At 38.4% G+C, this 18,102-nt stretch overlaps 1 protein-coding gene across 4 annotated transcripts in view; it reads right to left on the reverse strand.

Moving 5' to 3' along the window:
• HLCS (holocarboxylase synthetase) overlaps window positions 1-18,102 on the reverse strand; it is a 202,409-nt gene that overhangs the window by 127,214 nt on the left and 57,093 nt on the right. For all 4 annotated transcript variants that reach the window (XM_063109463.1, XM_063109433.1, XM_063109442.1 and 1 more), the window contains one exon: window positions 4,747-5,018. In XM_063109463.1, coding sequence (XP_062965533.1) covers window positions 4,747-5,018 — 272 coding nt within the window. The remainder of the gene's footprint in view (window positions 1-4,746; window positions 5,019-18,102) is intronic.

An 18,102-nucleotide genomic window follows, 5' to 3' on the forward strand; every position in this document is an offset into this window, starting at 1 on the left:
TCTGATCTTTGAAAAAGGCACCAAGCCTATTCACTGGGGAAGGGACTGCCTCTTCAGCAAGTGGTGCTAGGATAACTGGATATCGATATGCAGGAGAATGAAACTAGATCCATACCTCTCACCGTATACTAAAATCAACTCAAAATGGATTAAGGATTTAAATATACACCCTGAGACAATAAAACTTCTTAAAGAAAACATAGGAGAAACACTTCAGGAAATAGGACTGGGCACAGACTTCATGAATACGACCCCAAAAGCATGGGCAACCAAAGGAAAAATAAACAAGTGGGATTATATCAAACTAAAAAGCTTCTGCACAGCAAAAGAAACAATTAAAAGAGTTAAAAGACAACCAACAGAGTGGGAGAAAATATTTGCAAAATATACATCTGACAAAGGATTAATATCCAGAATATATAATGAACTCAAACAACTTTACAAGAAGAAAACAAGCAACCCAATTAAAAAATGGGCAAAAGAGCTAAGTAGGCATTTCTCTAAGGAAGATATCCAAATGGCCAACAGACATATGAAAAAATGCTCAACATCACTCAGCATCCGGGAAATGCAAATCAAAACCACATTGAGATACCATCTAACCCCAGTTAGGATGGCTAAAATCCAAAAGACTATGAACGATAAATGCTGGCGAGGCTGCGGAGAAAAAGGAACTCTCATACATTGTTGGTGGGACTGCAAAATGGTGCAGCCTCTATGGAAAATGGTATGGAGGTTCCTTAAACAATTGCAAATAGATCTACCATACGACCCAGCCATCCCACTGTTGGGAATATACCCAGAGGAATGGAAATCATCAAGTCGAAGGTATACCTGTTCCCCAATGTTCATCGCAGCACTCTTTACAATAGCCAAGAGTTGGAACCAGCCCAAATGCCCATCATCAGATGAGTGGATACGGAAAATGTGGTACATCTACACAATGGAATACTACTCAGCTATAAAAACGAATGAAATACTGCCATTTGCAACAACATGGATGGACCTTGAGAGAATTATATTAAGTGAAACAAGTCAGGCACAGAAAGAGAAATACCATATGTTCTCACTTATTGGAGGGAGCTAAAAATTAATATATAAATTCACACACACACATACACACACACACACACACAAACCGGGGGGGGGGGGAAGAAGATATAACAACCACAATTATTTGAAGTTGATACAACAAGCAAACAGAAAGGACATTGTTGGGGGGGAGGGGGGGAGGGAGAAGGGAGGGAGGTTTTGGTGATGGGGAGCAATAATCAGCTACAATGTATATCGACATAATAAAATTTTAAAAAAATAATAAAAATAAATAAATAAATATGAATCAGAAAAAAAAAAAAAGGAATTATTCAGGAATTTGGCCCCCCACAATAACATAAAAAATAAATAAATAAATAAATAAATAAATATACTTGTAACTGTAAAAAAAATAAAATAAAATAAAATAAAAATAAAAGTCCAGAGTTGTTAGGCTAAAAAACTCTGTCTAGACAAGATCTTTGACAGTTACTCACATGGAACCAATCAGAAGCAAACAGACTACAGACCTACGAAAGTTCTGAGAAATTTATATCTCCACAGAAACCATAAGGCTAGCCTATAAAAAGCTGTGACTGTTCAGCCCTCAGAACAATACCCAGATCCAAACCCTCCCAGGAAGTGGGCATCAGAAGCCCATCCTCTCCAGGGACCACCTCAGACGTGGTCCAGGAAGACCTTCTCAGAAGACGGGGCCATAACCCCAATGGATACCAGGCAAAACAGCCCTTCCTAGAGGCAAAACTTGGGCTGCCAGATGGTGACAAGGTAACTTACTGGTCACCCGCGCAGGGGGCCCAGGGGGATTCCATGGGCCCTGGGTGGGGGGGGTGTCAGGGCTGGGAGCTCATCTCTTGTAACTACCAGACTGCCAGACCTCAACGAGCCATGTCCAGATCTGAGAGAGAAGGCTGGACATCACCCAGAGAGCCTGGACCTGCTCAAGAGAAAGTAAATGAATGGGATATTGGGTTTGTGGGTTGTTTTCCCCAAGGAGGTGTTGGGAGTTTTCTCTGGAGGGGAAGAAAGACACAGGGATATTTGGGAACTCAGCAGAAACTGCGGTTTTTCCCCATTATCTATTTTACCCTTCTTCCTTAGGAATAAAACTCTCAATTTTTAGCTGGTATGAGTCCAAAGGAGGGAAAAGATAGACGGCGGGGGGGTGGGGGGGTGCGACAACAACATATACTAAAGATCTACATCTAATTTAAATTTCACTTCTACTCTAGCCGTCTAGTGGTCCATCAAAGTGATATGAAGCACCACACATTTTTTATAAATGTTCAGAAACAGGAACAATATCACATACAGTAAATCCTGCCACCTACATTCTATGCACTGGTGTGATACCAGCATTTAACTATGTCCAATGATGACCATGAAACACTAAAAGATAATGTATGAGATTAATCGATACAAATAAAGCTCATAAAGCAGTTCTGCAAGAGAAAGCTTCCCATACACTTAAGTTATGATTATTACCACACAGTGGGCTGTGTTTCCATAAGGACAGCTCATGTAGGATAAAATGTAATATAGTTTTAGAATGTTTTTGGTCTTATTCTTGGAACATAACAATCTCTGTATTTCATTTATCTATCTCACAGTCCTTTTGACACCAAAGCGACCTTTTCAAATACCTTCTCCTAAAAAGGCTACAGCCCCCCCGGGAACTTGTAACCAGGATCACTAAATCACTAGGCTTCTGTGAGTAACCGTACCTCGTAGTGTTAGGAAGGAACCCACGTGAATGGTGGATGGAGGACATCTGCGGTAAGTTAAGGTGAGCAACAACTGTTTACTCAGTATCTTCTGTGTGCCAAGCAGAGGGACTAATAATTAATAATCAAAGCCATTTCACTCTGTGCTCTGCAGAGACCAGACAAGAAGAGAAATAAAGACGATGCCTAAACACCCCAGGAAAAGCTAAAATAGTTTTCTCTTTTATAAAAATAAAAACTTAATCCTCTGGGAGGTTCTGTCTTTAGTACTGTCAAGCTCAGCTACACGGATTCAGTGTCTGGCACACACTTTTACAGACCCAAGTTGCTTATGGCAGAATTTATTTTGTAAGTTCGGTATCAAAAAGGAACTTACTGATATTCAAGAGTTTTAAAGCAGTGTATTTACACAGGGTTTTCTTTTGTCCTAAAATACAGGCTTGACAGCATGTGATGAAGCCCACCCATCTGATTACACATGGGAGCCCTGGCCCAACTGCTCTAGCGGGCACTTGCCGCCCTCTTGGTAAAGTGCTGCCCACAACGCAAGCACACTGACCACACTGCCAATGTCTCAAGATCGTCTCGACATAAAATGTTTTTCACTAGTGTCCACAGAACAACGAAAATGGTCTGGAAGTGCCCACATTTTTCCAACTGAACTTCACTTCCCACAATCTTTTATTAAATAATGTCTGATTTTTTATTATCATATTGAAGGTTACCCATTAAATATAATAAAGCCTTCACCAGAGTAACAAAGTATTGTCACAGGATTGGTAATAAGCAAGTCATAATTGTTCCATCTACAAGAACAGCTTTTTTTCCCTTCTCCACTAGGCAGTGGAGGATTGGGGAGGAGAGAGGGAAGGAGGAGGCTCAGGGAATGCTGGAAAATAAAGTACCTATGACAACACAAATTAACTCAGTAAACAAGAACTGTTCATTAATATGGCTTAAAGTCCTCTTCCTACTCTATCCCCCTCATTCTGCCAGTTCTCCTACACAAGTGCTTTTTCTACCCACTACACATATACTAAAACTTCTACTCCAATGACTTAAAGTATCAGAGTCAAGAAAATGCTAAAGTAATCTCATCATTTTATGTCAACATATTATTAAATTCCAGAAATTATTATTAAGAACAAAGGCCAAGATATTTCCATACACTGAATTATACATCTGCCTAACCACGCAGACCCACAGGTGAAATGACTAAATCTGGAGTTTTAGATTCCTTAAATTCTGGTCTCACATTGAGGGAAAATATTTTTCTTATTCCCTCCCTTTATAACCTGACTTTTTAAAATAATATTAATTAATACTGACTGATTGGGAAGTTTAAAAAATCCCTTTCACCTGCCTCCATTTTTTTAACCTTTAATCAAAGTTCACAAAACAGAAGGAATGAAAAGGAAATCTTGTAAAAAGAGTAAATTTCAAACTTTCAAATAGGATTACAGAGCACTTAAAAAACGTATCAGAAAGTAACGTACCAAAACAGCTTTCAAAATGCAAAGCTCCAACTTATTTCAATTTAACACGGCTTATGTGTCATTCAAATTTGCTATTCTAAAGCCCCTGTAAAATATCCTCAATTAAATGCTTAAAGCTGGTTATAACCGCACAAAAATAAAATGAAAACTTGAGAAATGATGCCACCTGTTAAACTTGGTTTTTTCATGTTCTTTTTTCCAATGACACTCTGGAAGGCCTGATTCAAGGAAGAAAGACACAAGACACAAAAACCTCCCATTCTGTAAAACGCAAATCTTTGATCAAAGAACTTTCTTTAACTTTTCCTACATTTTAACTCTTCTAGGACAGGAGTACTTCCACCTTGCTAACAGGTTTGTTAAAATGTATTATTCTACAACTCTATCCCCCTCCTCCGCTACTGGTTAAAGAGAATAATCAATGTAACAGGGTTCTTCCCAGCAGGTGCAGAGGAGGCCTGATGAGAACTTACCCATCCAGAAGACTCATCGTGGTGGGCGTAACCTCAGCAAACAGAATTATTTTTCCAAGTTGCTTGGTCTGCAGATTTTGTCGATAGATCTCTAAGTTAAAATTTTCTGATGAGAAGGCCTCTGTGTCAGTAACCACAGGTATAGAAGATGGGGTTATTTCTATTTCAGACGTGTAGGATGAAACAAATTTAAGGGAGAGCTTGCTGGATTTTATTACTCCTTCAGGATCCACATGTTTCCCAAGCCACTGCGTAAGAGGATCCCAGATTTCCTGTGTCATAAAAAAAGAAATGAAAAGGTCGTAATTTGGTATTACATTAGATGATGGTAGCTTTTCCTTAAAATGCCATTTGGGTAATATAAGTACTTCCTAACTCATGACCGATAAAAGCTAGATTAACATATTCCATACGTCTAAACTAGTATGCAATATGATAATACATATAATAACTATATAAAAACAAACTGTTCAGAAACTAGAATTCAAGGAAATAAGTTCAGTTCATTTTTATATTTTCTATCATATATTACATCCTAAATTTTCCAAAGTCCCCTCCAGCTCTAGAGTTCATAAGTAACTAAAAAAAGAAGAGAGAAGACCCAAATAACAAAGATCAGAAATGGAAAAGGAGACATTACAACCAATAACACAGAAATACAATCAATAAAGAGTATTATGAACAACTACACACCAACAAATTTGAAAGCCTGGAGGAAATGGATAAATTTCTGGACACATACAAACTACTAAAACTGAACCAAGAAGAAATAGGAAACCTGAACAGACCAATAACAATTAACAAGATTGAAGCAATCTCCCAACAAAGAAAAGCCCAGGACTGGATGGCTTTACTGCTGAATTCTACCAAACCTTTAAAGAGCAATTAAAACAAATTCTATTCAAACTATTCAAAAAAATTGAAACAGAGGCCATTTTCCCAAGCCCATTCTATGAGGCCAGCATCACCCTGATATCAAAACCACACAAAAATACAACAGCAACAACAACAAAAAACCCTACAGGCCAATATCTTTGATAAACACAGATGCAAAAATCCTCAACAAAATATTAGCAAACAGAATACAGCAGCACATCAAAAAAATTATACACCATGATCAAATAGGATTCATCCTAGGATGCAAGGATGGTTCAACATACTCAAGTCAATAAATGTGATACATCACATCAACAAAACCAAGGACAAAAACCATATGATTATCTCAGAGATGCAGGAAAAACTTACGACAAAATTCAACATGCCTTCATGATAAAGACTCTCAGCAAATTAGGTATAGAAGGAAAACATCTCAACATAATAAAAGACATACATGACAAACCAACCACCAATATCATTCTGAATGGGGAATGATATTTCAGCTCTTAAGCACAGGAACAAGACAAGGATCCCCACTCTCACCCTCCTATTTAACATAGTATTGGAAGTACTAGCCAGAGCAATCAGGCAACAGAAAGAAATAAAGTGTATCTAGACTGGAAAAGACAAAATCAAACTGTCCCTGTTTGCAGATGACATGATCCTATATAGAGAAAAATCTAGACACTACAAAAAAACTCTTAGAGCTGATAAACGATTTCAGTAAAGTTGTAGGACACAAAATCAACATGTAAAAATCAGGAGCACTTTTATATTCCAACAACAAACTAGCAGAAAAAGAAATCAAAAAAGCAAGCCCATTTACAATAGTCACCAAAAAAATAAAACACCTAGGAATAAATTTAATGAAAGATGTGAAAGATCTCTATAACAAAAACTACAAATCACTGCTCAAAAAATTTAAAGAGAACACAAAAAATGGAAAGACATTCCATGCTCTTAGATTAGAAGAATTAACATTGTGAAAATGTCCATACTACCCAGAGTGATTTACAGATTCAATGCAATCCCCATCAAAATAACAATGACATTCTATACAGAAATGGGAAAAACAATCCTAACATTCATATGGAACAAGAAAAAACCCCAAATAGCCAAAGCAATCCTGAGCAAAAAAATAAACCAGAGGCATTACACTACCTAACTTCAAATATTACTACATAGCTATAGTAACCAAAACAGCATGGTACTGGCATAAAAACAGGCACTCAGACCAATGGAACAGAATAGAGAACCCAGAAATCAACCCACATACTTACAGCCAATTGATCTTTGACAAAGGCACCAAGAACATACATTGGCGAAAAAAACTGCCTCTTCAATATATGGCACTGGGAAAATTGAACATCCATATGTAGAAGAATGAAACTAGACCCATACCTCTTACCACATACCAAAATTAACTCAAAATGGATTAAAGACTTAAATATAAGACTTTATATTAATTATATTAAATATAAGTTTTATAGTTTCACCTATAAAACTCCTAAAAGAAAACATAGGGGACATACTTCAGGAAGTAGGACTGGGCAAAGACTCAATGAATAAGACCCCAAAAGCACAGGCAACAAAAGAAAAAATAAATAAATGGGATTATATCGAACTAAGAAGCGTTTGCACAGCAAAAGAGACCATTAACAGAGTGGAAAGGCAACTACAGAATGGGAGAAAAACTGTGTTAAGTGAAATAAGCCAGGCACAGAAAGAGAAATACTGCATGTCCTCACCCATGAGAGCTCAAAAAAAAACCAAAAAACAAATAAATAAAAAAAGAAAGAAAAATACAACAATCACAATAATTAGTTGAACTTTCAAAAGGAGAGAACAGAACTGAGGCCACCAGAGTGGGAAAGGGGGATGGGAGGTTAGTGAGAAAGTGGTAAAGGGCCACAAAAAATTATTGCATGGTATAATGCTGAATATACTAATTATTCTGATTTGAGGATCACGTGTTGCATACCGGTATTGATACTCAACCCAGCACCCCACAAATATGTACCATCAATTATGTTTCTGTAAAAAATAAATAAAATAGGAATAATAATTCAAAAGAAAGAAAGAATGGGGTTCCCTAAAGTGCTTTCTGTTTGCCCCAAATGTAGGTCCAGGGAGGGGAAGGAAGGCAGAACTTGGAAGAGATTTTGCCCAAGCCAGACGCAGAGCTCTCTACTCTACCCAGAAACCACAAGGAGTCTTGGAGTCTCAAGGAGGCTCCCCCCAACCCCACCCCAGACTCCAGAGGTCCAAGAGGCCTTCCTCTGGGATGGCTCCTTAGGAACTAGGGGTTCGGAGGAATCATCAACCTGAGAGGCCTGCACAATATTAAAATCTGTCAGTCTCAGTAAACACAGATCCAGGCTCTTAGGCCATCTTCATGCAAATGTCAGGTCTTTCAAAGGAAAAAACACGTCAATGGTTCCCTCCATTAACATCAAGGGTACACTGTGAAGTTCCCTGTGGCTTCAGAGAAGCAGCTTCAAAGATGAAATTTATTTCAACTAAATTCAATTGATCAACGTTTATTTTTTATTTTTGTATTTTTTTGGCAGCTGGCCAGTAAAGGACAATTGATCAACCTTTAAAACTTACTTCCAGTTTGCAGGAAATACAGAGCAGAGAGAAACAAGTTCAGTGACTTTAGGAGGAAGCAATCAAAAGAAATCCAGAGTGTGAGACATTTCACAGGAGAGCTGGGCTGGACTCTTCAACAAGTCACTATCATGAAGGGAAGCAGGATGGGGTGACCCAGTCTAGATTAGAAGGGACTTAAAAGGCATAATGAGATGCAATGAGTCATTCTTTATTGGATTCTTATTTGAACAAACTAGTTGGGAAAGACATTTTGAGATAATTAGGAAATCTGAGTATGAACAGTATGCATTAGGTAACAAAAAGGAATTATTGACAGTTTTCATAGGTATGAGAAGGGCACTGTGGTGATACAGGAAAATGTCCTTAATTTTTAGAAATGTATGTGTGTCCTGATGTCTATAATTTACCCCCAAAATAGATGAAGCAAATAAGGCAAAACGTTAATACTTATTAAATACAAGTGATGGGTTTTGGGGGTACTTGTTACACTGTTCTCTCTATTCCTCTCCATGTTGAGAATTGTCATAATTAAAAGTGGAAAGAAAAAAACACAAAAAGTGGTAAAATAAACATAAGTTATTATAAAAATAATAAATCCAGCTAAAGTATATTGGCTACCTATACAGTCAGTCATCCATTCATCAAATATTACTGGATGTGTACCACATGGCAGGCACCTTGTAGGCTCTGAGGATTGAATAGTGATCAAAGAGGCCAAAATCCCTGTCCTCGGGGGGGTTATACTCTAGTGTGCACATCAGGTAATAAAAAAATTAATAAGCACAATATGTGGAATGTTAGACAGAAGTGCTAGGATAAACCATCAGGCATAGAAGAGAGATGAGAAGCGTTGGAGGCAAGCCCCTTTAGGTCAGGTAGACAAAAGATCTCACTGAGAAGGTGATGTTGAAGGAAAGACCTGGGGGAAGTGAGTGCTAAGTTTTATTTATACATAGGGATTCCTGGGAAGAGCAAGTGCAGCGCTCTAAAGAGCAAAGAGCTGATCAGGGAACAGCAAAGAAAGCAGAGTGGGCCAGGGGAGAACAAAGAGGCCGAGGCCAGAGGGGGCAGGGGGCAGCAGGACCCATGTTGGAGGGCCTTAAAGGCTGCCATGAGGATGGGGCTTTCTTCTAGGAGCAATAGGGAGCCTGGAAGGGTTTTGAGGAAGGGAGTGGGATGCCCTGACTCTGTTACAGTAGGATCACCCCCAATGACTGCTGTGCTGAGAGTTGATTGAAGGGCAGCAAACAAGTGGAAGCAGAGAGGCCGGCTGTAAAGTCCCATTAATTCCCAGGAGTGAGATTACTGCCTGGACCAGCATGACAGTAGACATGGTGAGAGGATGGGATTCTCAATAGACTCTGAATTAGAGGCTGAAAGATTTGCTAACACATTTGTAACATTAGAGAGAATGAGGGGTCAAAAAGAAGCCCAAGATTTCTGGCCCAAATACCTGGAAGGACAGAGTGAGTTACCACTGGAAATACCATGAGAAGAGCCAGTATGGAGGAAGAATCACTGGTCAGCTCTGGGCATGTTAAGTTTGAGGTATGAGTCAGAAATCCAGTGGAAGCAATGAATAGGCAGGAGGATGTGGGAGTCAGGAGTTCAGGGGAGAGGTCCATGCTATGGATGTAAATGTGGGACTCATTAGACTATCGATGATGATTTAAAGCCAGGAGAGAGGATAAGTGACTACAGATAAAAGAGAAGACCACAAAGGAGTTGTATTCATTTCCTAGGGCTGCTATAACAAAGTACTACAAACTGGGTGGCTTGAAACAACAGAAACGTATTCTTTCATAGTTTTGGAGGCCACAAGTCAAAAACCAAGGTGTCAACAGGGCCGTGCTCTAGAGGAAAATCTGTCTTTGCTTCTCAGCTTCTGGTGCTACCAACAACATTTGGCTTGTAGACACATGACTCCCATCTCTGCCTCTGTTGTCACATGGCCTTCTCCTGTCTGTGTGTCCCTGAATCTGCGACTCTTTTCTTTGTATTCTAAGATGTAATCAAGTGAAGAAGAGCTCATCAGAGGAGATGAGCTAGCAGAAGTAACAGTCAGGTCGACAATGACACTGTCAATCTTCACATTATTGAGTACCAAGATAAATTTTAAGCAGAATAGTCTCCATTCACCATTATTTCTTTAATATATATACTCTTTTGGACGAAAAAGAGAGAATGAATAAGTAACATACAAAGGTGACCCCCCCAAACCTCTCCTAAAACTTTGGTCAACATCCTTAAGGCATAAAATGCACAGATCCGAATTTCCATCACGTTCCCCAGGACGGCTAGATGTCACCTGGACATCATAGTGACTAAAGACAGATATAGGTGAACAGGTTAAATCACAAAAAATAGAGAGGTAAAACTATTAACAAACTCCAGTTTTGATTAACTCAAACAGGCAACTAAGAGATTATTTACCAGATGTTAGTACCGTGAATCTCCCATTCAAAGAAAAGCAAGATGAAACAAAAAGAAACAACTAGCCCCAAGTCAAACTTTCAAACAGCAATAAAACAGAAAGCCTCTTCTAAAGTGAACAATCCAGATTGGCAATCTATATGTCTTTCATTTAAGAAATATGTATGAAGTACCCACTGTCTCAAAATCAGTACCACAATGAAAAGAGAGGAGGAAGGACAGATATGTATACACATAACTACAATAGTGTATGACAAATGCTAAGAAAATTCACTCAAACTATTCAATTATACATTTCCCTTTGACAAAGAGGGCCAACCTGACTTGCCAAGTTTAATCACCTATTCTTATTTGCATGAAAGTTGGGAGCCAAATTCTCAAGGAATTGCATCATCATTGTTACGTCTACTAACTACTAAAGCAATATTCCAAATTGTTTTTGAAAGCAATACTTAAAGCGGTAAAAATATGCAAGATAAATTAAAATTGATGAAAGCAAGGAATATGGATTTTTTTCTTACACCTCTTTTACATAATCTTGCAGGGCTTACTCAGAACCAAGTAAATTACTCAGAACTAAGAAAATATAAAAGATATCAAATGAAACCGGAACCTCTTAAGAAATATAACTGTATACCACCTATAATTCTCCTATATATTTATACACTACAGTCAAATGCAATTTTAAGCCATAAAGTAAAACTGAATACACATGAAAAGCACTTAGGCTCCCCCACAAACATTTCCACCAACCCACCATCATCCCTGGACAAGAGAACAAAATTCCGGTTGCAAGAAATAGCAAAATTACTACCTGTTTGATGCAAATCTGCCTGTTATGTCCTCTCAAATGCACTCAAGTTATAATGACGACTGGAGAGCTGCAAAAGTAGCTGCTAATAATACAAGGGTACTTCAAAAAGTTCATGGAAAGATCCATATTATCTTTCAATTCTATTTCCCTATGAATTTTTTGAAGTACTCTTGTACATGTAGGGAAAAGGAATTAATTCCTGATTCTTAGCTAAACTCTACTAATGATCAGTAAGACAGTGCAGAAATGCTATTGAAGAAAAAAGTTTCGGATTATATATTAAGGCAAATGGGCTGACATATAAGTAGTATTACCCACCCCCAACCCCCAAATCTACCTAACTCTTTTAACTCAATGACCAGAGGATAGCTAAAATGTTACTTCTTTAGGAAAGGCATCTCTGACCCACAGCTCCTCCCAATCTAGGTTAAGGCTCCCTTTCATGAACTCTTAGTTACTTTATAGCACATATCACAACTGTAATTACATAATTTGTATAATGACTTGTTCAGTGTTCCACTGTTTTATTAGAAATGTAAGTTCCATAAAGACACTATATGCATGTTTCTGTTTTGCTACCAGTACCAGATCTGGCAAAAAGTACATGTTAATAAGCATTTATCATATGAATGCATATTAAATTCCTTACCAAGAAAAACTCTACAAATAACAGATAGATAGTATATCAGGAGGTAAAACCCAAAAAAGGCAATGATAATGTGTGGTCTTGATATGGATATATAAGAATCAAAAAAATGCAAAATCTTTGAATTCAAATCAGTTACAGCTACTTCTGTTGAAAACAAAACAACCACTATCAGATTCCACTTCAATGAGCTTTATAAAATCATCCTAATTAATGTAATTTTTCTAACATTTGAACTTCAAAAATTAGTAATTTCCTTTCTCTGAGATTTCAGATTAGTTAAATACGATTTAGGTGGAGCCAATGACTGAATGCTTTATAGTCACATAAATGTAGCCCTTTTGAATCAGCCATAACACTAGGAAAACACTACTCATTCTCAAGAAAGGTAAATATGTCTTTATTTCTTATTGGGACATGTTGTATGCAAAATGAAAATCCAAAAGAATCTATAAAAAAATACTAAAACTAATAAGATTAGAAAAGTTGCAGGATATAAGGTCAATATACAAAAATCAGGTGAATTTCTATACACTAGCAATGAATATTTGGAGACTGATATTGTTTTAAATACCATTTTCAATGGCATCAACAGATCTGGGACATTTAGTGATAAATTAAACAAAATATGTGACAGAACTGTACACTGAAAACTGCAAAAAACTTCTGAATTAAAAATTAAAGAAGCCATAAATAACTGAAGCGGTATACCATGTTCATGGATCAGAAAACTTAATACTGTTAAGATGTCAATTCTTCTTCAAATTGATATACTGGTTCAATGTAATCCCAATCAAAATTCCAGCAGCTTTTGTTTGTAGACATTGACAAGCTGATTCTAAAATTTATACAGAAATAAAAAATACATAGAATGGCTAAAACAATTTTGAAAAGAAAAAACAGAAAACAGTTGCAAAACTTACATTACCTGATTTCAAGACTTGCATAAAGCTGCAGTAATAAGACAGTGTGGTATAAGCATACAGACAGACCTACAGATTTCTGAAACAGAATAGAGTCCAGAAATAGGACCACACATATACATTCATTTGATTTCCAGCAAAAGTGCCAAGGTGTTTACTTGAAAAAAAGAATCATCTTTTTGATACAAGGTGCTGAAACAACAGACATCATATGCAAAAGAAAAAAACCCACACTGATCCTTATCTCATGTGTATACAAAAATTAACCTGAAATGAATTGTAGACCTAAATGTAAAACTATAAAACTTCTAAAATAAAATATAAGAGAAAATCTTTCTGACCTTGTAAGAAGGCTTTTTTCAGGTGGAACAAAAGAAGCATGAAACATAAAAGGAAAAAAATGATAAGGCGGACTTCATAAAAATTAAGAATAGTAAGAACGGGCCGAGCCCGTGGCGCACTCGGGAGAGTGCGGCGCTGGGAGCCCGGCGACGCTCCCGCCGCGGGTTCGGATCCTATATAGGAATGGCCGGTGCACTCACTGGCTGAGTGCTGGTCATGAAAAAGACAAAAAAAAAAAAAAAAAGAATAGTAAGAACTGCTGCCCATCAAGATATAATGTTAAGAAAAATGAAAAAACAAACAACAAACTGGGGAAAATTATTCTTAATACATATATCTGATAAAGGACTGTATCCAGAATATAAAAAAGAATTCTTAAAGCAAAATTATAAGAAAACAATTCAACTTAAAACATGGGCAAAAGATCTGAACAGGCTCAGACTAAAAGAAAACAACAGATAGCCAATAAATTCATGAAAAAGTGCTCAGCCTCATTTGTCATCAGGGAAATGCAAATTAGAACCACAAAGAGATACCACTACGCACGCACTCGAATGGTTAAAATTAAAAATTCTGACAATATCCACTATTGACAAACATGTAGGATAACTGGAATTCTCATACATTACTGGTGGAAATGTAAAATAGTACAATAATTTTTGGAAAAGTTTGGCAGTTTCTCATAAAGTTACATGTACACTTCTCATATGACCCAGAAATTCTACTCCTACATACTTACCCAAAAGAAACAAAAACACATGTCCACATGAAGACTTCTACATCAACGTCCATAGTAGCTTTACTCATAATAGCCAAAAAATGCCAACAATTCAAATGTCCACTAACAGGTGAATGGATAAATAAATTACAGCATATCCATTCAATGGAACACTACTCAGCAATAAAAGGGAATGAACTACCCATACATGCAACAACATGGATAAATCTCAAAAACAAAATGCTCATCAAAAAAAAAAGAGAGAGAGACACAGAAGAGTCTATACTATATGATTTCATTTAGATGAAATTTTGGAGAAAACCAATCTAATAATCTATAGTGATAGAAAGTAGGCCAGTGATTGCCTGAAACTGGGCATAGGGGTGGGAAAGTGGATGAGAAATGATTCAGAAAGGAAATAAGAGAATCTTCTGGGATGCTGGAAACGTTCCGTATCTTAATTGTAATGGGAGTTACACAGGCATAAACATTTATCAAACTGTTCCCAAGAATGCGTACATTTTTAAAACATAAATCACACTTTAAAAAAAGCAAATGGCAACAAACCTATGCAACACTAAATAACTAAAGCTTATGAGACTCTACATTCACTAATGTCCAAAATAACACCAGTATCCCCACTTCTGAAAAGACGAATGCTTAAATTTGCATCTAGAGCAAAAACACAAAAGTGGCTACTCTATGGCTGATAATATTGTAGCATCTGCTATAGACGTTGACTGCAGGTAAGATCAGAGACCCACAGCATGCTGTGCCACATTGCTTTACAGCTGTCCCACCCATTACTTATCATATCTGCTAAATTTACCCATCTCAACAAGATTCAGCTTTGGATTCAAATATTTATTACAATCTCTATTTGTGTTTTGGAGCTCCTCTTCCCAAAAAACACCAAAGAACTGATCTTAAGCTACAAAGGTTTTGTGTCTCACAGACACATTTGCCTCAATGTGAATAATTAGATTAGTTGTGCTTTGGCCATAACATTGTAAGTCGCTAGGCAACAAGAAGTGGGTAAATCAGAAAATGAATCATCAAAGACATGGCACACAAGCTCTTTTTATAGCTCTCTTCTTTTCAGTTAAACGCTTTCAAGGAAACAGGAGCAAATACTCTTCTATTCTTATGGGATTTACATGAAACAACCCAATTCTTACTACTGGTATTTTACACACACACTCTTCACAGGGAATTTCACATTCACTCAGTGTCTTCACCCCATGATGAAGGCACACAGCACAGCAGATCTTTATAATCAAAAGATGACACTTCTGAAATACCAGGACAGTTTTTCGTCCTGACCTCACTTAAGGCAGGGATTGCTCATCTGGCACTCCTCAAGGTAGACTTTTATTCAGAGCACCAGTACCAAGCAAAGCACAGCGCCAGGCAGTGTTTGAGATGTAGCCTATGTATATGTGTGTGTCTCCTCACATGATTAGTCCCATGCATGGATGGTTCTGTCCCAGCCACAGAGTCCCCCTGTAACCTGAGCCTTACTTGTCCAGATTCCTCATTGGATGGCACTGCACCCTGGCTTGGGTTCCCAAGGCCCCTGCTTCCTTTCTTCCTCTCATGTGCTGAGATCCCAAGCACGGTCATACTAGGTGAATGGACCTGAAGAGGCTTCCACCTTTCAAGGACACACTCTGCTGAAACCCATCCATTACTACAAACATCTTGACCAGCTGTCACCAAAGGACACCCACAGGCCAAAACGAACCCGGAGATGTGTTTTATTTGGCCCACCCATTTTGAATGAGTTGCTAACACTTAAAAATTGGAATATATCACATCAAATTTCCTGCTTCTTTTGAAGAAACATCAACTCTTTCCCACGTGGCAGTAACTGGCTGAAACCGAGGAGCTGTTTTCATCTCAGGGGGAACACACTCTCCAGTGGGACTCACATGTCCTCCAGCCAGCAGCTGCACCTGTGCACCCCCCTTCCTGTCCCCAAAGGCATCTGGGTTTGAGACCATTCATCTTGGCCCTGGTGACAATCAAGTCAGCCTGACACCAATCTAGTAAGTTCTCTCCTGGGACCCTTGACAATGCTTCCTTCCAGTTAGATCCATCTTAATTCACCTAAGTGGGCTATCAACACTGACTCTCAGAATAGAAGGTCCCTTTTGGTAATTCCTCAAAAATTAAACAGAATTAGCATATGATGCAGGAATTCTACTTCCAGGTATATACCCAAAAGAACTGATAGCAGGGACTCAAACAGATACTTGTGTGCCAATGTCCATAGAAGCATTATCCACAATAGCCAAAAGCTGGAAACAACCCAAGTATCCATCAATAGATGAACAGATAAAGAAAATGTGGTATATACATTTAATGGAATATTATTCAGCCAAAAAAAGAAATGACATTCTGATACGCACTACAACATGGATGGGACTTAAAAACATTATGCTAGGTGAAAGAAGTCAGACACAAAAGAACAGATACTTTATGATTCTACTTACATGAAATATCTAGAATAGGCAAATTCATAAAAACAGAAAGTAGAACAGAGGTTAGCAGAAGCTGCAGGGAAAGGAGAATGGGGAATTAGCTAATGGGTAGAGTTTCTGTTTGGGATGATAAAAAAGTTTTGGAAATAGTGAGGGTGGTTGTAAAACATCGTGAATGTAATTTATGCCACTGAATTGAAGACTTAAAGACAGTTAAAATAGCAAATTTATTTTATATGCATTCTATCACAATAAAAAGAGAGAGAGAAGCAGATCAAGGTCTCAATCCCTTTACTCCCAAGAAGCTCCCTGTCTTCTATGCAATTAACGCCCTACTCCCCATCCATTAGCCTTGCATACCATGGGGGAATTGGGAGGCAGCTTGTGCAGGCAACCACGGGGTCTGAGTATGCTTTCCTTTGGGCTCCTCCTTGCACCACCTGATTATCACCGAGAGAGGCCACTCAAGGGACTTCTCAGAACAAAAGTCTTTTCTAAAGAGACTTTCCAGCTGGACAGAGAAGTGATGGGCAACTTCTCCTGCTAAAGGACTTAAGTTCTGTTTAGTCACACACTCAACTACAGCAGTGGTCTGAAAGCCACCGTTTGCTGCATGCACATCCCATGCCAAGCACTGTGCTGGGTGCTTTAGACCCAGGATCCCCAATCCTTACCAAGCAACACCTCTGCATTATCAGCACCACCCACAGGAGAGGAAACAGAGCCTCAGACAGCATTAAGTCTTGCCCAAACCACACAGGCAGTAAGTCACAGAGCTGGAATTTGAACCCATGAAACCAAATCTGTCTGGCTCCCAAATCCTTGCTCTAATTCCCATCCCATAGTCCTCACCAAGAGACCTATTTAACCCAAAACGAAGCCACATAACAAATGCCTATCTACTGTCATCAAAATGCTGATGGCATCAAAAAGAAAAATATAAACTCGATATAATATGCACTATGAAATAGTGATAAAATAGATGTGTATGGCTTGGAGCTGGTGGTGGGGAGGGAGGGAGAACCGGAGGGGCAGGGGGTTGGTAAGAGAGACTTGTATTTAAACCTGGGATCTACCATCTACTAACTGTGTCCACTTAGACAAGGCTGTAAGAAGACATTTTCACAAAGAAAGTTTTTATCATTTAAGTGAATTGCTGCTTACCTCACCACTGCCTGGTTTCAGCAGGAAAGAGATGGCATATTCAGAGGGTTCGACCAAAGGACAATCCACAGAACTGTGGGCAAAGTTAAGAGAACCAAATATGGTGACGCACCAGGGACCAGCAATAGTACTGAAGGAACAAGAGGACAGAGCCACTAGCAAGGGTCGTGGGCCGAGAGAGAGAAGAAAAGCCTCAATCTCTCTCACCAACTCTCCATCAATCTCCTGCGTTGACAGGGTGGAGAACAAGGAGTGAACACACTTGCTAAAGAGAGCTCCAGGTTGCTCAGTGGTTAAGTGGCTCCTCTCACATAGCAGCCCTGGGCAAAACTATGACTTTAGTC

The sequence above is a fragment of the Cynocephalus volans genome, chromosome 1 (genome assembly GCF_027409185.1).
Source record: "Cynocephalus volans isolate mCynVol1 chromosome 1, mCynVol1.pri, whole genome shotgun sequence".
NCBI lineage: Eukaryota > Metazoa > Chordata > Mammalia > Dermoptera > Cynocephalidae > Cynocephalus > Cynocephalus volans.